Raw genomic sequence first — 26,276 nt, forward strand, 5'->3', positions numbered from 1 at the left:
AAACGAAAGCTCTTCTTTACAGAAATATATCAGGTAATAAATGCAGAAGAAATGAGAGAACTAGAAAATTACCGTTTTGCAACCACCAATGTAATAATTGATTCAGTAAGAACCATCAAACCACTGAGTGAAAGGATTTTGGGAAACAGAATATACACAGTCTTACATTGTCCCCCCAAAGGACTACTTTTATTTACAAAGAAGAAAAAGTAACCTTAGAATAGATAGACCTGGAGGACAACACCTTAACCAAGTGATGACTGAATTTAGCAACGTGAACAACGGGACCAACAGACACCACAGGCCTCCTGATGTGACGCAGTGTGAAACGCTCAACCACACAGGTAGGAGTCTTACCAAAAATGTTTGACCCAAATCTATATATAGGAACCAGAAAATAGGACATGCTACAAGAAACTGGCTTGGACTCATTAAAAATGTCAATGTCAATAAAGACAAAAAGGAAGAGTGAGATTATTCTAGATTAAAGCAGATAAGATGTATCAGCCAAATAAAATGCACGGTCCTTGCCTGGATCCTAGATCAGTGGAGGGGGTGTTGCTATGAGGGCATTTTAAGGGACTATTTATTGGAAAACCACCACGCCGGCCCCAAGATAACGCATCTTTTTAAAAGTCAAATATAGATACTATTTTGGATCATCTATTATTAGATTAGCCATTTTTCTGTTCCCTTACAATAGTGTCCTCAACAGAGAACTAACCATAAAGTATAAAAGGTTAAATTTTGCTTCTAAGTGTATTAAAATAGCACTGATTCAAATAAATGGAAAGGCATCCCATGTTCATGGATTGGAACAATCAATATTGTTAAGATGTCGGGGCAAGCCCAGTGGCACAGTGGTTAAGTTCACATGTTCCGATTCGGTGGCCCAGGGTTCGCAGGTTCAGATCCCGGGTGCAGACATGGCACTGCTTGGCAAGCCATGCTGTGGCAGGCATCCCACATATAGAAAGCAGAGGAGGATGGGCACAGATGTTAGCTCAGGGACAGTGTTCCTCAGCAAAAATTTAAAAAAAGAGGAGGATTGGCAGCAGTTAGCTCAGGGCTAATCTTCCTCAAAAAAAAAAATATTGTTAAAGATGCCAATGTTACTCAAAGTGTATCTTCAGATTTAATGCAATCCCTATCAAAATCTCAAGTGTTTTTTTCCCAGAAATAGAAAAATTCATCCTAAAATTCAGATGGAATCTCAATGGACTCCAAATAGCCAAACTAATCTGGAAAAAGAACCAAGTTAGAGGTCTCACACTTCCTAATTTCAAAACTTATCATCAAACTACAGTAATCCAAACACTGTGACACTGGCATAAAGACAGACATAGGGATGAATGGAATAGAGCCCAGAAATAAACCCTCACATATAGGGTCAAATAATCTTTTTTTTTTTTTTTTTTGAGGAAGATTAGCCCTGAGCTAACTGCTGCCAATCCTCCTCTTTTTGCTGAGGAAGACTGGCCCTGAGCTAACATCCGTGCCCATCTTCCTCTACTTTATATGTGGAATGCCTACCACAGCATGGCTTGCCAAGAGGTGCCATGTCCACACCTGGGATCCAAACCAGCGAATCCCGGGCCACCAAAGCAGAATGTGCACACTTAACCGCTGCACCATCAGGCCTGCCCCAAGTCAAATAATCTTTGACAAGGGTGCCGAGACCATTCCACGGGGAAAGGAGAGTCTTTTCAATAAATGTTGCTGGGAAAACTGGATATCCATAAACAAAAGAATAGAGCTGGACCCTTACTTTACACCATATGCAAATAGTAACTCAAAATGGATCAAAGACCTAAATGCAAGCGCAAAAACTATAAAACTCTCAGAAGAAAACATAGGGGAAAACCTTCATGATATTGAATTTGGCAATGATTTCTTGAATATGCCACCAAAAGCACAGGCAATAAAAGTTAAAATAAGTTGGAGTGGGGCTGGCCCCGTGACCGAGTGGTTAAGTTCGCACACTCCGCTGCAGGCGGCCCAGTGTTTCGTTGGTTCGAATCCTGGGTGCGGACATGGCAGTACTCATCAAACCACGCAGAGGCAGCGTCCCACATGCCACAACTAGAAGGACCCACAACAAAGAATATACAACTACGTACCGGGGGGCTTTGGGGAGAAAAAGGAAAAAATAAAAGAAAAAATCTTTAAAAAAAAAATAAGTTGGACTACATCAAAATTTAAAACTTCTATACATCACAGAATACAATCCACAGAGTGAAAAGGCAGTGTATGAAATGGGAGAAAATACACGCACATCATGTATCTCATAAGAGGTTAATATCCAGAATATATAAAGGACTCCTACAACTTAACAACAACAACAAAAACAACCCAATTCAAAAATGGGCAAAGGAATTGAATAGATGTCTCTCCAAAGAAGATACACAAATGGCCAACAAACACATGAAAAGTTTCACCTTACTAACCCTTAGAGAAATGTGAATCAAAACCACAATGAGATACCACTTCATACCCATTAGGAAGGCTACTATCAAAAAAGCAGAAAATAACCACTGTTGGTGAGGACGTGGAGGAATTGGAACCCTTGCCCACTCTTGTTAGGAACATAAAATGGTGCGGCTGCTATAGAAAACAGTATGGCAGTTCCTCAAAGAATTAAAAATAGAATAACCATATGATCCAACAATTCCACTTCTGAGTATATACCCAAAAGAATTGAAAGCAGGGACTCAAAGAAATATCTGTACAACCATATTCATAGCAGCACATTCACAACAGTCAAAAGGTAGAAGCAACGGAAGTTGCCATCAATAGATGAATGGATAAGCAAAATGTGGCATATACTTATTATTCAGCCCTAAAAAGGAAGGAAATTCTGACACACATGACAACATGGATGAACCCCGGGACATAGCTACGTGAAATAAGCCAGTCACAAAAAGACCAATACTGTATGATTCCACTTATCTGACGTACCCAGACCAGTCAAATTCATAGAGAAAGTAGAATAGTGGTTGCCAGGGGTTAGAGAAGGAGAAAATTGGGATTTGCTGTTTCATGGGTCTAGAGTTTCAGTTCTGCAAGATGAAGAGAGTTCTGGAGATTGGTTGTACAACACTATGAATGTACTCAACACTAGTGAACCTAAAAATGGTTAAGATGGTACATTTTATGTCATGTGCCTGAGGCCCACAAAACAACCCCTGAGTCTTTGTGTTATCTTTCTCATATTCCATAAGCGTATTTTACCGCAATTTAAAAAATCTTTTTAAATACATTTTTTAAAAAAGCATTTGATGAAAGCAGAAAGAGTCATACTGTGCTAGCTGAGGCTGAATTTGGTTGATTTTTCTTTTTTTTTAAATATTTTATTTTTTTCTTTTTCTCCCCAAAGCCCCCTGGTACATAGTTGTGTATTTTTAGTTGTGGGTCCTTCTAGTTGTGGCATGTGGGACGCTGCCTCAGCATGGCTTGATGAGCGGTGCCATGTCCACACCCAGGATCCAAACCGGCAAAACCCGGGGCCACCGAAGTGGAGCGCGCCAACTTAACCACTCGGCCATGGTGCTGGCCCGTGGTTGATTTTTCTTTTTCTTTCTTTTTTTTTTAAACAGTTTTTTTTTTTTTTATAGATTTTATTTTTTTCCTTTTTCTCCCCAAAGCCCCCCAGTACATAGTTGTATATTCTTCGTTGTGGGTCCTTCTAGTTGTGGCATGTGAGACGCTGCCTCAGCGTGGTCTGATGAGCAGTGCCATGTCTGCGCCCAGGATTCGAACCAACAAAACACTGGGCTGCCTGCAGCAGAGCGCGTGAACTTAACCACTTGGCCACGGGGCCAGCCCCATGGTGGTTGGTTTTTCTTAACAAGGACCTGAGGGTCACTGCATTGGGCAATTCAGACGGCCAGATGATTTACTGAAACAGCATCAAATGAGAGAAGAGTTTGCACAGTGTGTAAGAATAGACAAAAACGTTTATAATCAGTGTTACCATCTAAACGCAGACAGGATTTTCAGAGGTGCAGGCAATCATCGGCTCAGTGCCACCCCTGGACTTGGAACCTCAGCAGCAATGGCAAAACAGTCAAAACGGTTGACATTTCCTTTAATTCATTCCACCAAAATTCACTCATACTTACTTGCCTTTACAAATGTTAAGACCTTTGTCTAAGCCAGAAACATATGTGCCCATTTCATGAGGGCAGTATTACTATTTACTACTATTTTTAAAATTTTTATGGTAGGTTCTGCTTACTGTTTACATTACTGAACCTCCAACAAGGCTATTTTCTGTCCACATACAGTCTCCGAACTTACCTCATGTTGATATGGAAGGAATTATTTTTGTTGACTTCGAAGCCTCCAGACCAAATACAATTGGGAACATCCATCAGTCTGACACACAACAGTTGGTCGTAGTCATTCCGAGGCCAATGGAACACCACGCTGGAACCAGGAAGGGTGGAGATGTAACCTTCAGGATTGGCCGTTCCCTAAAACACACAGGATCACAGGCTGTAGTCAACACGTCAAGACAATGTTTACAAAGTACCTACTTTGGGCCTTGCCTTCTTCCAGGAGCTATTTAGGGTACCAAAGGCACAAAATGGTAACTCATATCATAAAAGTTACCAGTGTTGATGAGGAGATAGGCCATGACATTAAAATTCACTGTGCTATTAAATAAACACTAGTCATTCTTCAAAAGCAAACTGCTTACCTGTCCCCTGGCAAATTCCCTCTGTGCAAATGCAAGCTTGTGAGATGATTTATTATCTAACAGGTAACGGGGGGCAAAGATAACCATACAGGTGTCAATATATCGACCTCGGCCTTTCTTGACATCAATACCTAGAAATGACAAAAATCATTTACATGAATTAATTGGAAGACAGAAATTTTGCGGTCTGACAAAAATAAATAGCCTTTACAATTACTCAGTCTCTCCTAGAAGACAATTCTATCACCCAAAAAAGGCTGTCAAGCCTTCCAAAAATGGAATGAAAACAGCAATGGTATTCAAAGTATTATTCTTTATTCCCACTGAGGCCTTAAAAAGTCTCAGTGGCAATATCACCATCCCCATAATTCCTAGCTTCTTCAAAAAGCATGTGCCGTTACAACAGCAACTAAAACACACAGGTGTTTAGTCACAGATACCTGTGGTTTCCATTTATGGAGCTGACTGCTAAGACAGTTAATGTAATACATTCTGCTTACATCTGGGAAACAAAATTTCCTCCTAGAGGTCTTGCCCTTTTACAGCATATAGTAGAAATTTCAGATTACTTAATTGGATTCTGCATTGCCCTGAACTCAACGGATTCTTCTCCAGTATTTTTTTTTAGCCCACTGCCCAAGAATCCAGCTGAAATAATGCTAAATATCATAGAATTTGTTCATTCACAAAATCAATGTTTTCAGCACCTGCTATGTACTGAAAATAAAAATAGTGAACAAAACACATAGCAAGGAAAGAAAGTTACAATCAATGAGAAGGAAATCTCAAAACACTAGATCCCAAAGAAGGAAAGAAAAAAATGAAATTGCACCGAATTACCTTAAAAACTCTGATAACAATTCTAAAAAGTATGAACTTAGTGGGATGAATAATTCATTCATTCAGACAAAAAATATAGCAACTATATTCAAGGGACTGGGCTGAGCTCTGGTTATACAATGATAAAAATACTTATAGTACAAGTAATAATACAGTAGAAGTAATATAGTATTTATTGAACTCAATACATGCCATATCCTCTACCAAAGGCTCTCGATTTAATTCTCCTAACAATCTTATGACTTAGGTATCTTCATTCTTTCCATTTTACAGATGAGGAGACTAAGCACGGAAAGCTGGGTAACTTGCCCTAGGTCGCACAGCCAGTAGGCGGCACAGCCGGGATTCAAATCCAGGCCGCCTGCCTCAGGAGCCCTTGCTCCTACCATGACAGGACAGACACAAGGACTCCACTGAGCACTCAGCAAGTATCAAGAGAAGCATTAAGCAGGAAGAGGCCTTAGGATATGACAAGCGGGTGTCCTGGATGTCCCAACATAATCCCAATTATAAACATCCCAATTTGTTAACTCCATAATTCACTTGCACTGGCTTGAAAGATCTGGTATTCCTTTAACATAAGTCTTCAAAATACCTGAAAGACTGAGTAAATCACAAAAACAAAAACCTCTGAAACTCGGTGTCTAAAAAACGCCAAGTAATACTGGAGTAGGGAGATACACCCTATCACTTTCCTTTCTGTGACATCCAGAAAAACATTAATAGTCAGAAATTGACATTATCATAGCTAGCTGATCTCAACTGACACAAAGTCTGCCTACAAAAGATGTGTTTAATTTGATATTATAACAAGAGTCTACAGTACTGAGACTCAATTTTTGGGAAAAAACAGGCTTTTTTGTTTCCCTTTTCATCTTAGATTGTTCTGGCAAACCCCCAATGAATGAACAGCTGATAAGATAAAAATGTACCAAGTCCTTCTTCTGGAGGTACATGTGAGGCTAATCGGCAAGGCCCCCCCGGCTTTTCAGCTTGGGACCGTGCTCTAGACTTTCCTGATAGGGAGTTAGTTATCTATCCAGTTCTTCAAAAATATTCAAGTAAGAGATTCCACAAATTCCCTTGATAATACATGCCAAGATCTCACGATCCTTAAGAATTATAAAGTGCTATCTTAGCTCACTCCCTCTACTCCTTCCCTGGGTATAACAACAAAATTCAAATCACAGCTGTGTCCCTAAAAACATGTGTAGTAAGCTTTAATGAATGCTCCTGGCATGTAAGTTTGAGTCCGCACTCACGGCACATTTCTGACGGGGCCGCTCAATCTGCCTCTCTGTGAGATTTCTGTGGTTCCTTGGTGCCAGCTGATTTAGAAGGCCCAGGCTCCATCCCCCATTCCCCCAATTTGTCCCAGCTATAGCTTCCAGCTAACCTGTAGCAGCTTGCTTTGGAAACTGTCAAGGACAAGATACCCCAGCGGAAAGCCAAACACAGCATGAAGCGGTCTGTGCCTATTTAAGGGGTGGGGCAAACACGTGAGGAAAAGCAAAGAAAACGATCCTCAGCTGGAAGATCAAATAAAGTTGATTTCTTCTATTAAAAATCTTAACATCGACTTTAAAGGAGACAGCTCCCATGTCAAGGGACAAAGCATACAAATTCACGTTTAAAAAACCTGGAAAGGAATCCATACTCGGAAGAAACGCTTCTACTATCAAACCTTCAAACACAAACATACCCCTGATTCCCCGTGGGATTCAGGGTAAACAGCTAAGTGGGCCCCTCAGTCTTTCCTTCTGTAACATGACTCTTTGTATCTCCGATGTCCAATACAGTAGCCACTAGTCATATACAGCTATTTAAATTCATTAAAATGAAAAAAAATGAAAAATTCAACTCCTTAGTCATACTTGCCATATTTCTTAGAAATGTACTCTCAAGTGCTTGGCAGCCACGTGGGGCTAGAGCTACTGTATGGGACAGTGCAAAATATAATATTTCCTCCATCCAAAAGAGTTCAATGAACAACGCAGTTCTGGATGGTTTTGCAACTCTCAACACTAAACAGCGCTTTGAGATCCTTGGAAATTACATACTAAAGGAAGGACGCACTGCTACCATTTTAAACCTGAGACATATTTAAATCAAATTTATCTTAACTCTTCAGGAAATGTGCTGAGTGGCAGGTGGCCACGAGGCACACAGGTACACAGGCACACAGGTGCCACCTCCGTAAGCTAAGCTGGTTTAGGGCTTCTAATTACTATGACCACCAAGTGCACTTTATTATATTTTCTGCTTTACTTGTGGATGCCCCAACCCTAATCCTACATCTGACCCAGACTTCCCCTTTGCATCTGGCAAGTCACTTAACCTCTCTGCTTCGGTTTCAAGGAGAACAATGCTTCTTGCCCTCTTAGGGTTTGCAAGTTTTAATGAATGCGTGGGAAATGCTTGGAGGATGAAAAGCATTCTAAGTGGTCCTATTATTCCCATGAAAAACAAGGATTCAAGCCAAACTGATACTTTCCTGACACAGGTGCGTTTGAAGTTAAACAGGGCCCCAGACCTCAAAAGGGCCGTGTTTAGGTGGCTCCTTAGGGGCCTAGGAGAGCAGATCCGTGTTGATATCAACCTAGCATTCAGAGAGCAGAGACCTGACCCAACGCCAAATGAGAAAATCCTCACTTGCAGCCAGGTCAAAATGTGCAGCCAGCTTATTCCTCCAGCCCGAGGGCACTGGCCAACGGTTCTGATTCTCCCACTGCCCCACATATAACGCACCAATGTTATAGATCAGCCCTGGGCGGTTTCCTTGCTGGATGACTTTCAAAGCTCGGACACCATTACCACCATCCAGCGAGAAGCCCTGACACCAGCCCGGCATGCCTTCAGGATGAATCCCCCTTCCGACTCTCATCGTGCAGCTGTGGGGCAGAAAAGAAAACACGTAAATATTCATCCATTAGAAAGTCTTATCGACACGTTCTAATCAGGAAACACTGCTGTGGCCACCATCCGAAATTAGAACTCTAATATTGACTCTTCCTCACTCTCATGCGATTCCCAAACACAGCAAGGCAATTACCGGTGGTCAAACTCTATCTTCGAGGTAGCCACAATAAAACAACGTGTAAAATGTACTGATGTCTACAACTAAACGCTTTAGGAGAAAACATTATGACTCTTTGACCATGAGACATGAGCAAAATACTACAATATCCATTATCCCTTGAAAAACAAGGATTCAAGGCAAACTGATACTTTCCTGACTCAGGTGTTTCCAGGGTTCCTGAAATAGCTTGAGCATACAAGAAAAATATGTACAGAAAATGCAGCTAAGGGTACATCCCTTCTAAGGCCTGGTACTATTAAAACGGCAAAGCACTGTTTAGTTGGCTGGTGTCTTGTCATGGATCCTGGAAACATAATTCCTGAATGTGTGTTCTGGCTCTACCACTAACAAGCAGTGTAACCTTGGGCAGGTAACTCTCTCTCTGAGCCACAGTTTCCTCACCTTAAAATAAAACAGTATTTCCTGCCCTGCCTAATCCATTGGGATGTTGGAAGAATCAAGTGAGATAGTCAAGGTGGAAATGCTTTGGAAACTGAATTCCCTGGATAGAGCTGTTATAAACCATGACATTCAAACTATGTTATGAATGTGAAGTCCTAGATCTAAAACTCAGAATCTTTTCAGGAAAAGAATGAGACTGGGCTTGTTACCCAAGTCAAGTGGCTGTCTGTACCTTCTACCGGGTCCAGCAGGCTGGTCAACCCTCTCCCAGCTCCAGCCCCACCCTCGATTCCAACCCTCCCTGGTGGAGGCATCGGCCTCCAGTGGTGCTGAGCGCCCCCTACGCCCCGGTGAGCTCGCAGCACGCTTCTCCAGAGGACGGGGTGTGGCATTTTAGCAGTATCACACATGCCCATTTATCTTTGGATTAAGGCTATAAATTAGAAGACTCCTGTAAAAAGCAGAACGTCAAAACCAAGAATAAAAGTGAACTAACGCTCCCACCACACTTTAAAAAGACACGCCATCCAGTCCCCAACTGCTGCTTTTCCTGCCTTTAAACATGCAGTGAGTGCTCTGAGATCTTGAAATGGCACATTTTACTTCAAGGGTGAAGGAGAAGGATTTCAAAACCCTATAAAAAATGACATGGATTAGATTGATAGGGTGGAGGCTTTACCAAAGGGCCAGCCTACCTCCCCTCTGATGCCAGCTCCTGTCTGTGCTGAGAGCTTGCTTACAGGGGAAAAAAAACTGTGCAGAGAAGAAAGAGAACATGTGGGTTTCTCTTCATTGGCAGAGTTATGAATAGAATTACTTCAATACATGTAAAATAAAACTAGCTTTCATTATAAACCAACCAAATGGTTTATTTTCAATATCAAATAACAGAGAAATTAGATCTGAAAAAAATCCCATTAGGTCATGGTCCTGTTCTCCTGCCAAGTCAGGACTGTTATCTACAGTATATTTCTACTTATACGGATATACTATAGCCTTTGCTAATTGTTTCCCTTCCCTAGGAGCTTATTTCCCCTTCCCATACATAACTGCACTCACAGGTTTGGCTGCTCTTTGTCAGCGTAGCAGAACAAGAGTGGGCTCAGGCTCCGGGCCAGCTCATGTTCCTCAAACTGGCCTGCAGCATCCGTCTTTGTGTTGTCCTGTCTGAAGATCAGCGGTAACCCTTCAGGAAGAAGGGGAAAAGTTTACATCAATCCTACCCAGGCCATCCAAGACAGATGTAAATGGTAAAGGAAAAGAAAAATCATCAAGAGGGAAACTAGCGAAAATTGAATTTATTTAGTGGGGTCAGTTCGTTGTCTAAAAGGACAGTTTTGACCATGATTAAGCACTTATGATGGAAGCAGGAAAGTTTCAGCAGCTTAGACTGCTGAAGTAATCTATTTGCCTTGGCTCCATTTAGTTAGCTGAGCAAATAAATCTGAATTCCCACGACCAACGCCAAAGGCCTACTTGAGCAGCCTCTGTACATACCTGTTTTGTTGATCAGCCAATATGGAGCAGAAATGAAGATCTTTAAGGATCCTTCTGCTCGACACACAATCCGGATGGTGAGGTTCAGCTGCCGCCGGTTGACATCATAGAGTCGCATTCTTACCATATAGTTTTGGGTTCCAGGTGGAATGAGCAATTCTTTACAGAGTGGAAAATTCTCCAGTGATACCCCTAAGGAAGATACAAGCTATTGTCTTTCTGAGTGCTCACTTTAGTTTGTCAAAATAGCCCACAGCCAAACAAAATTGGATTCCTTCTGGAAAAATCAATACCTATGTCTCTATCTGGCAATTTTCCTTAAACTGGGGTGAGAATAAAAATGAAGCAAACCAGATGGCCTGAAAGTCACACTAGGAAGTCTGAACTGCATAGTTAGAAGGATGAGAATACCAAAAAGCTATCAATAACAGCTATATTATTAAGACTTTACTATCCATCAGGCCCTACACTGGGTGCCTGAAACACAGTAAACGCAAGTACAGGGAGAGAGTCAAGGTTTCTGCAGCCAAACTGCCTGGCTTCAAATTCCCAGCCTATCCTTACTAGTTGCGTGATGTGGGACAAACTGTTTAATCTGGCTGTGTCTCATCTGCCAAATGGGGATAATCATCGTATCTCCATTGCAGGATGGCTATTAAAAGTGGTAATCCATAGAAAGCATGACTGTGAAGATTAGGAGGGCTGGGTGTGCACATTGTGGTGGTGGGGTTGGAGGATATTCCCATCTTAGACAGGGGCTCAGTAAATATTTGTTGAAGAAATACTTAAATGCCAAAGCAAAGACTTGTTTTCTTTAGAATGGACAACTAGCATTGCGCTATTTTTCTTTTCTACATTAAGCTCAAGGGTTTACGTATTCATTGAAATAAGCTTATCATCATGGGACACACTGCTTAAGTTCAATGAGTTTCAGGTTCCTCATCTGTAAAATGGGGACAACAGCTGTCCTCTCTGCCCGAAACATGTGCTGTTGTGAAGAGCAAATGAGATGATACAGTGAAATCACAAAGCTGTAACAAGATAAATATCTGGGTCATTATTATTTCAGCATGTCCACAACAGCCTTAAAGAAACGGACTTCCTGCCCAAACTCCAGCAGGGACTCTGTTCTCAGTGCTACAACAGGACGATCTCGACCTGACTTCACGCGTCCCTACAGCTGAAAACTACCTGATGCAGTAAACGTCCCAGACCTCTACTTCTCCATCAGCAAAATGGGACAAATAACTGTTGCTGTGAGGACCGCGTGAGACCACGTGTGTGACAGCACCTGACACAATGCCTGGAGGACAGTGCCTGCTTAGCAAATGTTTTCCCCTTTCCTGAAAAGAGAAGGAGAAACATCTGCTTTTGCTCATTTTACAGCTAGGAAAAAGCATGGTTTAAAAAGATGAAATGACTTCCTATAGCCACACTTCAAGTGAGCAACATAAGAAAAAAGGCTCTGTTGAATGCTGCTTCTGTAAATGTTTTGGATTTTTTTCTGTTTTTTCTTTTGATAATTTTCTATCTTAGAAGTTCTGTTGTTTTTTTCAAACTGCATGAATCCTTTGAGCTGGCTTATTGAGATATTATACGTGCTACAATTTCTCCAAAATGTTTACCAAATGAGCACAAAATACTGACATTTTCACAGAATTACTATACATGGTTATTTGACTAGACCCTCACCCAGTTCCATGTTCTGAGACGTGTCGGCTGTGTGCAGGGCCGCCTCTCTGCCGGGCTTCAGTGTCCCATGGATCGGCATTCCTTTAACATAAAAGTCAAGCTCACAAGGCAGCAAGTTACAGACGACCACAGTTGGCAGGAGATATATGGTGTGCCCCGGCTGTCTGAAAATCTGTTTTGCACTGTCGGAAAATATGTTTGAGGGCATGTAGTCTGGATAATTCTCTTTCTTTATGGCCACACAAAACCTACGAAGACAAAAGGTATGAAAACCGTCAGTCTGAATGAAGAACTTGAATTTTTTTTCCTTAGCTGAGTATGAGAAAGCATAACATTAAAATGGTTCAGTAATTCAGAAAGATAATTACAGTTTTCAATTTAAACACATATATTGGGATATAATTAAATCACAATAAAATGTATAGATTTTAAATGTTCAGTTTGATGAGTTATGACAACTATATACACCTCTATAACCACCATTCAAAACCAGTTATAGACTATTTCTCGCACTCCAGAAAGTTCCCTCATATCCCTTTCCAATCAGTGTCCTCTCCCATCATTCAAGCAGCCACGTTCCGATATTTATCACTATAGACTAGTTGTGTCTGGTCTTGAACTGCACATAAATGGAATGATACATTCTGTACTACTTTGTGTCTGGCTTTTTTTGCTCAACATGAATTTTCAAAAAGATTCAGCCATGTTGTTGTATGCATCAGTATTTGATTCTGCCAGTGTATGAATATGCCATTTGTAATTTATTCATCATCCTATTGATAACCAGTTGGGTTGCTGGCAGCCAACTGGGTCGTATCTCCAGATCAATTTAGTGAGAATGGAATCCTAACAATACTGAGTCTTTCAATCCATGAACCTGGTTTTATCTTTCCACTTAATTAGGTTTTCTTTAATCTCTCAGCAAGGTTTTGTAATTTCTAGGGTGGAAGACTGGTACATCATTCCTTAGATTGACTCCTGGGTAATGTTTTTTGATGCTACTACAAATGGTATTTTTTTTAAATCACATTTTCCAACTTTTTATGGCTATACTATAAGAATCAACTGACTTTTATAGGTTGATCCTGAATCCTGAAATCTGGATAAATTTATTAGGTCTCACAATGTTCTTAAGATAGTTCATCGTGTTTTCTACACACACATTTATGTCATTTGCAAATAACAACAGTTTTACTTTTCTGATCTTTATGCCTTTTCAGTTTCTCGTTTATTTATTTATCCTTATTGCAACGGCTAGCGATACTGCAATGTCAAATAGAGTGGCTGGTTCCCAATCTCAAGGGAAAAAAAGAGTTTAAGGTTTCGCAATTAAGTATAATGATAGTTGTAGGTTTATTAGAGATGCCCTTTAACAGATTGGTTGGAAAATTCCCTTCTATTCCTAGTGTGCTGAGCATTATCATCAATGGGTGCTGAGTTCTATCAAATGGGCTTTTTTTGGCACTTACTGAGATGATCTGATGTTTTTCTTTTAGTCTGTTAACATGGTGAATTACATTTATCGATTTTCAAATCTTAAGTGAAGCTTACATTCTCGGGATAGACTGCACTTGGATTCTATTTGGTAATATTTTGTTAAGAGTTTTTGCACCTCTCCATGGAGGAATTCTGGTTCGTAGTTCTCTTTTTTTATAATATCTACATCAACTTTGGTATCAGGGATATGCTGACCTTATAAAATGAGTAAGGAACTCTTCCTTCCTCCCATTTTCTTAAAAAGTTTGCATAGAACTGGTATTCTCTCTTCCTTAAATGTCTAGTAGAATTCACTCGTGAAGCCATGTGAGCCTAGAGTGTTCTTTGTGGGAAGGCTTTTTATTATAAATTAGATCTCTTTACTAGATATTGGGCTATTCGGATTTTATATTTCTTCTTTGTGTCAGTTTTGTAATTTGTGTTTTTCAAGAAATTTGTCATTCCAATGTGGTATTTGCATTAAATTATTCATAATATCTCCTTTTAATCCATTAAATGTCCGTAGATCTATAATAATGTCTCCTTTCTTCATTCCTTATATTGGTAATTTGTGTTTTCTCTCTTTTCTCCTTGAATAGTCTTAATAGAGGTTTACCAAATTTATGAATCTTTTCAAAAAGCCAATGTTATTGATTGCAAAATCAATAGATTTTTCTCTCGTTGGCTATTTCATTGACTTCCATACTTTTTTATTGAAGTACAATTGACATACAATATCTTCTTAGTTTCAACTGTATGTCATAGTGATGTGATACTTATATACATTACAAAACGATCACCACCACAAGTCTAGTTACCATCCGTCCCATTCAAAGTTATTACAATATTATTTATTTCCTATGCTGTACATTACATCCCCATGACTTATTTGTTTTGTAAGTGGAAGTTTGTGCCCCCCAGTCCCCTTCACCTATTCACCTGGCCCCCAAACCCTCCTTCCTCTGGTATCCACTAGTTTGTTTCCTGTATCTACGAGTCTGTTTCTGTTTTGTTCGTTTGCTTGCTTTGTTTTTAGATTCCACATATAAGTGAAATCATACAGTATTTGTCTTTCTCCGACATATTTCACTTAGCATAGCACCACCTACTAGGTTCATCCATGTTGTTGCAAATAGTAAGATTTCTTTCTTTTTTACAGCTGAGTAATATTCTACTGTGTGTATAGATAAATAGATAGATAGATAGATACACCACATCTTCTTCTTTATTCATTCATCTATCAATGGACACTTATGTTGCTCTGATATTTTGGCTATGGTAAATAATGCTGCAATGAACATACAGATGCATATTCTCTTTGAATTAGTGTCTGTGTTTTCTTCAGATAAATATCCAGAAGTAGGATTGCTGGATTGTACGGCAGTTCTATTTTTAATTTTTTGAGGAATCTCCACACTGTTTTCCATTGTGGCTGCGCCAATTTACATTCTCACCAACAGTGTATGAGGGTTCTCTTTTCTCCACATCCGACACTTGTTATTTCTTGTCTTTTTTTTTCTTTTGAGGAAAATTAGCCCTGAGCTAATATCCACCGCCAATCCTCCTCTTTTTGCTGAGGAAGACTGGCCCTGAGCTAACATCTGTACCCATCTTCCTCTATTTTATATGTGGGATGCCTGCCACCACATGGCTTGATGAGGGGTGCACAGGTCCATGCCCAGGATCCAAACCAGTGAACCCTGGGCTGCTGAAGCAGGGCATGCGAACTTAACCACTACACCACCTGGCCGGCCTGTATCTTATCTTTTTGATAATAGGCATTCTGACAGGTGTGAGGTGATATCTCTTTGTTGTTTTGATCTCCATTTCTTTGATGAGTAGTGGTGCTGAGCAACTTTTCATGTGCCTGTTGGCCATCTGGATGTCTTCCTTGGAAAAATGTCTATTCAAGTCCTCTGCCCATTTATTATTCAGATATTTTTTTATATTAAGTTACATTAAGTTCTTTATATATTTTAGATATTAATCCCTTATCAGATGTATGATTTGAAAATACGTTCTCCCAGTCAGTAAGTTGTCTGTTTTGTTGATGGTTTTCTTTCTGTGCAACAGCATCTCAGTCTGGCGTGGTCCCATTTGTTTGCTTTGCTTTGGATGTGCGTGCCTGAGGAAACTGGTCTGAGACCATACTGCTAAGACCGCTGTCAAAGAACCGACTGCCCATGTTTTCTTCTAGGAGTTTATGGGTTGAGGTCTTACATTCAAGTCTTTAACCCATTTTGAATTTATTTTTGTATATGGTGTAAAATAGTGTTCCAGTTGCATCCTTTTGCATGTCGCTGTCCAATTTTCCTAACATCATTTATTGAAGAGATTGTCTTTTCCCCATTGTATATTCTTGCCTCCTGTCATAAATTAATTTACCATAGATGTGTGGGTTTTTTTCTGGGATCTTTATTCTATTCCATTGATCTATGTGTCTGTTTTCATACCAGTACCATACTGTTCTGATTACTATAGCTTTGTAGGATAGTTTGAAATCAGGGAGCATGATACCTCCAGCTTTGTTCTTTCTCAAGACTGCTTTGGCTATTTGGGGTCTTTTGTGGTTCCATAAACATTTTAGGACTTTTTCTTCTAGTTTTTCAAAAAATGCAGTTGATATTTTGATAGGCATTGCATTGAATCCATAGATTACTTTGCATAGTATGGACATTTAACAATACCAATTCTCCTAATCCATGAGCACAGTAATATTTCCATTTATTTGTGTCATCAATTTCTTTCATCAATGTCTCATACAGGTTTTAATAACCTCCTTGGTTACATTTATTCCTAGGCATTTTATTCTTTTTGATACAATTGTAAACTGACTGTTTTCTTTTCTTTTCTTTTTTTTTTTTTAAAGATTTCATTTTTCCTTTTTCTCCCAAAGCCCACCGGGTACATAGTTGTGTATTTTTAGTCGTGGGTCTTTCTAGTTGTGGCATGTCAGATGCCACCTCAGCATAGCTTGACAAGCGGTGCCATGTCCACGCCCAGAATTCAAACCAGTGGAACCCTGAGCCGCCAAAGCAGAGCGCGCGAACTTAACCACTCAGCCACGGGGCTGGCCCCTGACTGTTTTCTTAATTTCTCTTTCTGATGGATCATTATTAGTGTATAGAAATGCAACTGATTTCTGTATATTAATTCTGTATCCTGCAACTTTACTGTGTGATAATTTATTAGTTCTAATAGTTTTTTGGTGGAGTATTTAGAGTTTTCTATATATAGTACTATGTCATCTAGAAATAATGACAGTTTTACTCCCTCCTTTCCTATTTGGATGCCTTGTATTTCTTTTTCTTGCCTAACTGCTGTGGTGAGGACTTCCAATACTGTGTTGAATAAACGTGGTTAGAGTGGCATCCCTGTCTTGTTTCTCATCTTAGAGCAACAGCTTTCAGCTTTTCAGCATTGAGTATGATGTTAGCTGCGGGCCCGTCACATACAGCCTTCATTATGTTGAAGCATGTTCCTTCTATATCAACTTTGTTGAGAGTTTTTATCATACATGGATGTTTAATTTTGTCAAATGCTTTTTCTGCATCTATTGAGATAATCAGATGATTTTTATCCTTCATTTCCATAATTGTTGTCTTCTTTTTCTATTTCTTTGTGTTTAATTTGCTCTTCTTTTTCTGGCTTAAAATAGGAGCTTAGATCAGTGATTTTACATCTTCCTCATTTTCTAATATGAGCATTAAAAGCTGTACATTTTCCTCTAGAACTCTTTTGCTGCATCCCCCACATTTTAATATGTCTGGTTTTTATTATTGTTCAGTTCAAAATATTTTTAATTTCCTTTGTGATTTCTTTTTTGGCCCATGGGTTACTTAGAAATGTGCTGTTTAATTTCCAAATATTTGGGGATTCTGTAGGCATCTTAATGTTAATGATTTCTACTTTAATTCTACTGTGATCATGCAATATATTGTGTATAGTTTCAATTCTTTAATATTTATTGTTCTTTATTTTATGGCCTAATGGATAGTCTCTCTTGATGAATGTTCCACACATACTTGAAATGAATGTGCAACCTGGAGTTGTTGGTTAAAGTGTTTTATAAACGTCAATTATGAAAAGCTGATTGATGGCATTGTTCAAATCCTTTTATTTCTTTATTGCTTTTGTTCGTTTTATTTTTTATTTATTTATTTATTTATTTGAGGAGGATTAGCCCTGAGCTAACTGTTGCCAATCCTCTTCTTTTTGCTGAGGAAGGCTGGCCCTGAGCCAACATCCTCGCCCATCTTCCTCCACTTTATATGTGGGACACCTACCACAGCATGGCTTGCCAAGTGGTGCCATGTCCATACCCAGGATCTGAACCGGTGAACCCTGGGCTGCCAAAGCGGAACGTACGCACTTAACCGCTGTGCCACCGGGCCGGCCCTGTTTTTGCTTTATAAATGGGAAGGGAAGTGTTAAAATCACCAACAATGGTTATGTATTTATCTATTTCTCCCTTTAGTCTGTTAATAATTGGCAAACCCAGGGAAAGGCATACTGGAATTCTTTACACCGTTCTTGCGCCTCTTCTTAAGTGTGAACTACATGAATTCTTCACTATAAAGGAAACTAGAGCTGATGATCCCTAGTCTAAATAAACTTACAGGCTAATTTAGAAGGATCTAACAGTAACAATCAGGTATTTTTCCCAATATTGAATCTAGTAACCTATTACTTATACTCTTCAGAGGGGAAAACAGGAATCTAAATGGTTAGATAATTTTGTCAAAGTCCCCAACAAAAGTCCTACGAAGTACATGAACCTTCATCCAAATTCCTTTGAAATCGTCATTTGAAAAGCTTCCAACACCAGGATTTGGCTTCCCAGTTTAAGAACATGAACCAGTAATGTTTCGTCTTCCTTCCCTACATGTCCTCTATTTATTTATGCATACATGCAAGTTTCTAATCTTACATGTGTGTTAGTTGTTTCTCTCATAAACAGTAGATAAGCAACAGTTCCACCACTGCCAAGGGCTAACCCTGGAATTCTTATGAACTCTAACACAACAACTTATGAAACAAGGACTTTAGGACTTTAAATAAGCACAACTGAATCACTAAGGGTCCTTAGGAAAGAATGAAGGAAAAAAAAGGCAAGATCTACCACCATTGCAGCGGTGAGGCATACCTGAAGAATCGGCTTTTCTCCGTGTCCATAGAGTGGCACTCTCTTTTGCTGCTACTAACCTCCGTAGTCTTCAGTACATTGGTCCAGTGAATAGGAGCCTTACAGAAAAACACACCCAATCCTTTGGGCCGGGCCTGTAGCCGCCAAGAAGTGAGGTGCAAAGGCACGGCGAACGAATCCCCTGGCATGATGGCAGGAAGCACCACGGGCTCTGCCACAGAGACCAGCATTAGCACTTTCAGGCAACAGTCTTCCCCCGCAAAGTGTGACTAACTCAGGAGAAAAGGAAGACAGACTGTGTCAGAACTCACTGTCTGGAGCTGATGGGCTGTCCAGTCTCAGTTCCATCGGCGTCTCAAGTCTGTTCTTCACAATCAGGGCTGACCGGACAGTGATCACTTTCCGAGCACTGCCTTCCATAGTCACTGCAAAGACCACCCGGACAGGCGGGAGGGAAGAGAACTGTGAAAAAGAGAGAGAAACAAGAAGAGCATAGCTTGAGAATAGACAAGTGGTCACCAGAGCAGAAGGGGGATGGGGAGGGCGAAAGGGATAAAGGCGCACATGTGTATGGTGACAGCAACCAGACTTTTGGTGGTGAACACGATGCAGTCTATACAGAAGTCGAAATATAAAGACGTACACTTGAAATTTATATAATCTTACAAACCAATGTTACCTCAATAAAAAAAAAAAAGAAAAATACACAAAATACAATAATACCAATCAGAATGCCTAAACTCAAGGCATCTGATTACCGTAGCTCTTCAGTGAAATTAGTCATTAAGTCTTAAAACCACTCAGCTTTAACTGGAGTGAATATTCTACAAACACACACTATTAAACAGCCAATTCTAAACATTTCTATAAAAACAGATAATCTACCAGATGTGACGTCACAAAACGAAATCAGTCCCAGGCCTCTAGACACATTCTAAAGCCTCACCTACAACTGGGAATAACCTATCAAATTTTCCAAACGTCCTGCAATTTGGTAAGAAAGGATCCGCTGGAAGTTACCCTTCATTCATAACGCCCCCGGGTTCCTAAACATCAGCCCTTATATGGAAACTGTGAACAAGACTTGTTTCCACCTCTGTGGGAGGGCAATAAAGATCACCCAAAGCAACAAAAAGTTCAGAAACACTGAGGTAGGACTTCACAAGACATTAAATGATTTACCTTCTCTAGTATTTTTCTCCCAGATTAATATCAAAGTGAAAAAACATTCCTTGAACATTAACAATGGGTTGCTGCCCAAATATACACAGAAAAACAGAAGGAGGTCTTCTGAGATTCTAACTTGTCTTTGTAAAATCCTGAGAGTGTGGAATAAAGAGCTCTGTATTGGTATGCCTTTCACAGGAAGAATAACTTTTTTTTCTAAATGTCATAAAATTTACTCTCTAGGCCCATACACTATTCATTGACACGCCTATAAAAAAAGCAACATTTGTATTTCAAAAAACTTTTAAAGTAAACTCTTCACAATAACTTTCTAAGTTCTGTTCAATAATCACTTTCATGAACAGGACACCGAGCTTCAGACACAACATAATGGAGGGAAATTGTTTATTTCTGGGGTTGGGTGGCAGCCACCACTTTCTTTTTCCATATGTTCATTCACACATTCAACACACATTTTATGCCACTACCACGTACCACTTTTTTTCCGAGTATAAAACCCCACATCAGGTACACCAAAGAGGAGGTCTCTGAAACTATCATTCTTAGCGTGAGTGTCCAGAACAGTTTTGAAATGTGAAATTTCATGTAAGCTTGGAGAAACAAATGACACTGCTTTTTTATTGGAGAAACAAATGACACCACATCCAAGCTTTTCACACTGCCAACTTTTCATTAAAACAAACAGTATGTGAAAACTAACCTAATAAACAATAAAATGAAGACATCCATGTTTTGAACCAAGACTTCCAGAAGGTCCCAATGAAAAGGCAAACTATAACGTTCTGGAGTGTTTTTAAAGGGACAATCCTGGGCACGATCTTCAGCAGAGCTTCCACTGACCCCGCCCAGTAAAGCCCCAATAGAGCCAAGGCCCAGTAACAATTGTTTTAAATCTTGATATTGTCACCTCTAAGCTTACATGAAATTTCACATTTCAAAACTTCCTATTCTCAGGGAAAAGAAATTATAAGCAAAACCCTAAAAATAGTTCTTTAATGTCATCTTCTGATGACGTTTCAAAAGCCAAATGGGGGGGAAATCTTACTATTTTTTAATCTTATTTACTTTCATGACCTCTGGACCAAAACCTATGAAATACATATAGCCGTACAAGGGTTAATTTATATTTTAACTTAGTAAGAAAATGAGGCCTCGGACCAAAACATACCAAGTTAGGTGAAAACATTTTCTTGCAAGTTCTTGTAAAAGGAAGCTGATCATTAAAAGAAAAAGATAAAGATAAATTCCAACCATATATAATATGTCACAGAGTCCTCTGATCATCAAGAAATATACGTCTACACATGCTTCAGGCACAGTGTATACACTCAATAAACAGTGACACAGGAAAAGCATACTCACATAAACCTGGGGATGAATAATATTTGTTCGGCTGCTTGGGCTGCCAATCTAAGGAAGATTCCAAAATCAGAGAGTCAGCACAGGCATCATTAAATTCAATGACAATGTAATTTGCTTGAAAGGGTGGTGTTTATAAACACTCTTCAGTAAAGTATGGTTTACTACAAGGAGAAAATATCTTATTTTAGAAGATATGGGAAAAGTAATACTCATTTTACAACCATTCAATGTATGCAAAATTTCTCCAAATGCATCAGTACCATAGAAAGGTAGCTGGAGGAAATTAATCCTTTCATTACTAGACATTTAGGCAGAAAAGTAATCTTGAAAGAACGCTTCTTCTTCTAAGAAACTTGGGGCACCAGAGAGAAACAGTGGAAAGAGGAGTGTTCTCCAAGAATATTTTTCATGAATGAAGCAAACATGAGGAAAGCTACAATCTCTCTACAAATCTGTATTTTCCTACTCATCACTGCTATCCACAATGAGTGCAGGTACCCTATGAAATAGGACTGAGTATGGGCAGAGCACCACGGCGGCTGCATCAGCCAGGACACCAGCCTGCCCCAGCACAGTCTAGTCGGGATGCTCCCTGCATCACTCCTCAGGCAGAAGTACCAGCTGGAGAAAAGTCAGGGCAAGGGAGTGTGAGAGGATGTGTGACCAGAAAATAAAAGAGAGAGGCCGGCCCTGTGGCCGAGTGGTTAAGTTTGCACGCTCCACTTCTGTGGCCCAGTGTTTCACCGGTTCGGATCCTGGGCATGGACATGGCACCGCTTGTCAGGCTATGCTGAGGCAGCGTCCCACATGCCACAACTAGAAGAACCCACAACTAACATATACAACTATGTACCAGGGGGCTTTGAGGAGAAAAAAGAAAAGTAAAATCTTTTAAAAAAAGAAAAGAAAAGAGAGTGAACATCTGTCTTTATGCCAGAGAAGAGGATCTGGAGACAGAGAGCTAGAAGGAGAAAGGAGCAGCAGGCAAGAAATTTAAGGACGATCATACACAAAGGAAGAGGACAACAGGTGAAATAAAGCCAGTGCACGTTTGGTAGACTAGTAAACTGTCAGTGAGGCCAGCTGAGCATGAAACGGAGCTGCACAGGTGAGGTAACAGGTGTAACATCAATTTTAGATCTTGTTTTCCCACTGAAATTAACCATCGCCAAGCTGACCTACATATTGATTACCAATGCCTACAACTGACCCATAATAATCTTACGTCTTTTCTCTAGAGCTAGCAGAAATAAAGAAAAAGAAAATTTCACTAGAGCAAGGCTATTACGGGCTTAACTGTCTAGCTGCCTGGCTTTAAGGGAGCGCGGCCAGGGCACAACTGTGCCACGCAACACCCATTCTACAGCCACACACCGTAGAGAAAGATGAATTCTTATCTGGTGCTGCATATCGGAAAAATGTCCCGACTTTGTCCACAGACACTGGGCTCACTTGCTCCCAGCCGTTTACTCTCACTTGCAGTTGGTGAATCCGGAGGTCATGGGTGTGTCTGTCAGGCAGGACATGGAAAAAGACATTAAGCACAATCTTAAGAAGGGAAGAAAAGTAGAAGCAAACACTCAAATCTGATTTACAATATAATGACAAAAAGCCTGGTTGGCTAAGCCTTTTGGTGATTACCTAATGCAAGAGAAATCAAGAGAATATTTTAACTGGGTTTTACACTTAAAACAAAATTGCAAGATTTGTAAAGCTTGAACAAGAGTGGCATTTAACCTCCCTTTGTACAAACCATGCAAATCCTTACACTAGCCCAGATCTTTCTTCTACCAACCTCCACCCCAATCTTTATAAAATAATGACGTCAGCTAAAATAATTTCAGTGGGGCAGTAAAAATGTGGTACTAGCAATTTAATCCCATAATCATACTCTTGGAAATGCATAAAATGACATTTTCTTCTTGCTTCTTTTGTTGAACACCCTACTTCTCTCAGAACCACATTCGGTTGTTTGGCTTCAGTCCGACAGGTTATGAGAGATGGAGGCCTCAGAGTTTTAGGGCTGAAGTGCTCGGCTGAAATTGGAGCAGAAGGCAGTGGGCAGAACAGGAGGAACAGGAGGAAATTGCACATTTAATTCTATTTTAGATTTTGCCTAATTCAAGCCAGAAGCCTGAAATGGGGAACTGGATTTGAGGCTGACAGGAATGGGGGAGGGAGGCAGGGAGTGGGGTGCAGTGTGCCAAAAGGGGACAAGCCAGAGAAGGCATTTATTTTGATGAATTCAAGCAGAACACTGGGACTTGAAATGGGCTACACAGCATGGAAACTAAAACGGAAATGACAAAGAGGTCACACCCCTTCTGATACAGCAGAGGCAGTGCTCATTAAGAAATACGGCCAACAATTCTATAATTAGCTTCTCCAGGAACTCTGTGAAACAGGAAAACGCTCACCACTCATTCCTGGAAATTCTAGCACAGCTTTCAGGTACATGTGCCCAGCATAGTGGTTCTTTTTAACTATTTTTTTCCTATGAAATCACTAGGGCCCCACAAGTTCAGAAGTCTTGCCACTGGGGAGTGATGTGTGCTGGTACAAAGCTATGCAAAAGGAAGAAGCGTTTGATTTAGGAGCAACTTTGCACACACTTAAAGCACCATGAAAGCATGTGACTACAGAAGGCTGACGCCAATCTCTTAAATTTCAGCTCAGCTTGGAAACAGAGATGAGGCTCAAATGCTAGAATCTTAGCCTATTCCCTATCCACTGGATAGCCCTTCCCCTTGCTAATGTTTGCAAACAAAAGGACACTTTATTAGACATTTTAGATCTCTCAGTAACCTTCCACGTTTACTCCAGTCCTTAGCTGACTACTTCAAGAGTGCATCAGCTATTGGTCCCCCTTGATGAGATATTCTCACCCTCCTCACAATCAGAGTATCATTATTGATGCTGCTTCCTGGAACCATCTGCTTGCTGAAAGTGCCATGTGGCACATAGGTACCTTACAATTGAAATCACCATGCTTTGATAAGCTTTTTAGAATACCAAGTCACCACAGCGTCACGAGAACCAGGCTAGGACACAATGAACTTGAGGGTCATGATCTGTCTATGCTTCAACCAAACGATGTGAAACACACAGGCTATCACCCCACACGTCAAATAAAGGGATAATTAATGGAAAGAAATGTATTTCCCAGATAGCAAGACAATCATTATATTTTTTCAAAGGAAATATTGATTTTTGAAATACTTTTTAAAAATAAAACATTAAAATCAATAATAAAGTGAAAAGGCAAAACACTAGGGACAATCATTTATAACATATGTTTGCTTTGTTTTTTCAGGAAAAGAATAAAGCATGCTTTACCTGTGTCTTAGCTTTCCTCTTGCTTCAAATTCAAAGGGAATCTCTTCACCTGTGAGGACTTCCCGCCATTCACTAACATTGTGAGCATCATCAAGAAAGGTTCCGTTCCCTTCTGGAACCACTCCTGGACTCCCACTGTGAGACAGTGCAGCCCTGGAACCAAATCAGACAACACCAGCTTGTCCTTCTTTCTCTCCAGTTCCCTCTCAAACAGGGTTCGGTGCTCAGAGCGGAAACCCTCCTGGAACTTGACTCACAGCAATAAGGCCATAAAACCCGACTACGACGGATGACCCTAAAAGGTCAGTAACTAAAGGTATCTTCACCATCAATCACAACTTATTTGAAATTTTGGAAACGGCTGAAAGCTATCACGACGTAGTCACTTACCTCCAGCAGCAGAGTCTGGCACATAAGGTGCTATGTGAACTAAGTGACCACTTTAAAAGTATTTAAGTGACTACCTAGAATTTAGCAGACCTAAGCTGTTTCTAAAAAACAAAAAGCGTCTCCTCTAGAGCATTACCATACCTAGCGAAGGCGGGAGAAACATGGTTTCAAACCAGCCGACTCTGCTACTCATTTCACGCCCTCACTACCTGGACTGGAAAGGTCAGCAAGCATGTGGAAAGTTGAGCCAGTGTCTACACAGGCAAAAAGCTGCTAGAGAACGTTCTCACTTGGCTTAGGTAAACTTTCATTTGTTCTCCCAGCTCCACCCAATTCCATCTGGGGTGAAGTGTGTTTTAGGCTTGGAAGATAATTCTTAGGGGGGAAGGGGATATGGGAGGTGTTTTCAAAGCTGTCTTGGAAGAAAAATGCAAAACGTTTGCTTTAATAACCACACACAGCTTCTTCTAAGGAGGTGGGCAGCTGAGGAGAAAAGATGGAACGACTTTTCTTTCACACTTGCTACTCACATCCTTAATTTGCTTGACTTTTACTTTAAACATAATGTATACCAAGATCAAGAACATAATTTGGACATTTCAGACTCAGAATCTACTTCTCTGACTAGAGATTCCACACAGAACCAGAACCTCCATCATCAATCTCAGCAAGACAGCAAGCTCCTGTTTCGAGGACAAGCCCCAGAGCCTCCAGAAGGGGCCAGCTTGCTCTGCTGAGCTGGTACACAGGAGCCTCTGGTGGCAGCGATGGCTCAGGGGACAGATTAGGTGCTCCTTACCTGGTAGGTGTGGTGGTCAGGGTGGCAAACCACAAAGTGCAGCCTGTGTGATTCCTCAGAGCAAAAGGGACGAAGGGCTGCCGGCGCTTGGGGGTTTTCACCTCTGCTATGAACAAAGAGAAGCGGCCCATTAGCACGCGCCTCCGCATGCGGCAGAGACCCTCCCCACTCCTGGAGGCAGTGCCGAAATGGTCTCTTGTGCAAAAGGGCTGAAGGTGGAGGAAAGAGAAGGGACCACCACAGGCATGTTGACAGGACAAATGGAATCTCCCTGTGTTGTGCTGCCTGCTACAGGATGACCTGGCCCCCTGACAACTGGCGGTGATGTGTGACTACTCCGAGCCCCCAAGTCTCCCACAACTCTCAC

At 40.5% G+C, this 26,276-nt stretch overlaps 1 protein-coding gene across 14 annotated transcripts in view; it reads right to left on the reverse strand.

Annotated features, from left to right (window-relative positions):
- The window catches only part of VPS13D (vacuolar protein sorting 13 homolog D), a 244,880-nt gene that overhangs the window by 126,764 nt on the left and 91,840 nt on the right, over window positions 1-26,276 (reverse strand). For 8 of the 14 annotated variants that reach the window (XR_011535547.1, XR_011535559.1, XM_070603012.1 and 5 more), the window contains 12 exons: window positions 25,910-26,015; window positions 24,721-24,873; window positions 22,759-22,894; window positions 21,385-21,432; window positions 19,146-19,296; window positions 18,835-19,045; window positions 12,213-12,460; window positions 10,521-10,712; window positions 10,083-10,209; window positions 8,291-8,433; window positions 4,703-4,833; window positions 4,300-4,475 (listed from right to left, as the gene is read on the reverse strand). Coding sequence is in view for 10 of the 14 variants with exons in the window: in XM_070603012.1 (XP_070459113.1) it covers window positions 4,300-4,475; window positions 4,703-4,833; window positions 8,291-8,433; window positions 10,083-10,209; window positions 10,521-10,712; window positions 12,213-12,460; window positions 18,835-19,045; window positions 19,146-19,296; window positions 21,385-21,432; window positions 22,759-22,894; window positions 24,721-24,873; window positions 25,910-26,015 (1,822 nt within the window). In the remaining 4 variants the exon portion in view is untranslated. The remainder of the gene's footprint in view (window positions 1-4,299; window positions 4,476-4,702; window positions 4,834-8,290; window positions 8,434-10,082; window positions 10,210-10,520; window positions 10,713-12,212; window positions 12,461-18,834; window positions 19,046-19,145; window positions 19,297-21,384; window positions 21,433-22,758; window positions 22,895-24,720; window positions 24,874-25,909; window positions 26,016-26,276) is intronic. The other 6 variants (XR_011535561.1, XR_011535551.1, XM_070603023.1 and 3 more) reach the window with 1 other exon arrangement.

The sequence above is a fragment of the Equus przewalskii genome, chromosome 2 (assembly GCF_037783145.1).
Source record: "Equus przewalskii isolate Varuska chromosome 2, EquPr2, whole genome shotgun sequence".
Lineage (NCBI taxonomy): Eukaryota > Metazoa > Chordata > Mammalia > Perissodactyla > Equidae > Equus > Equus przewalskii.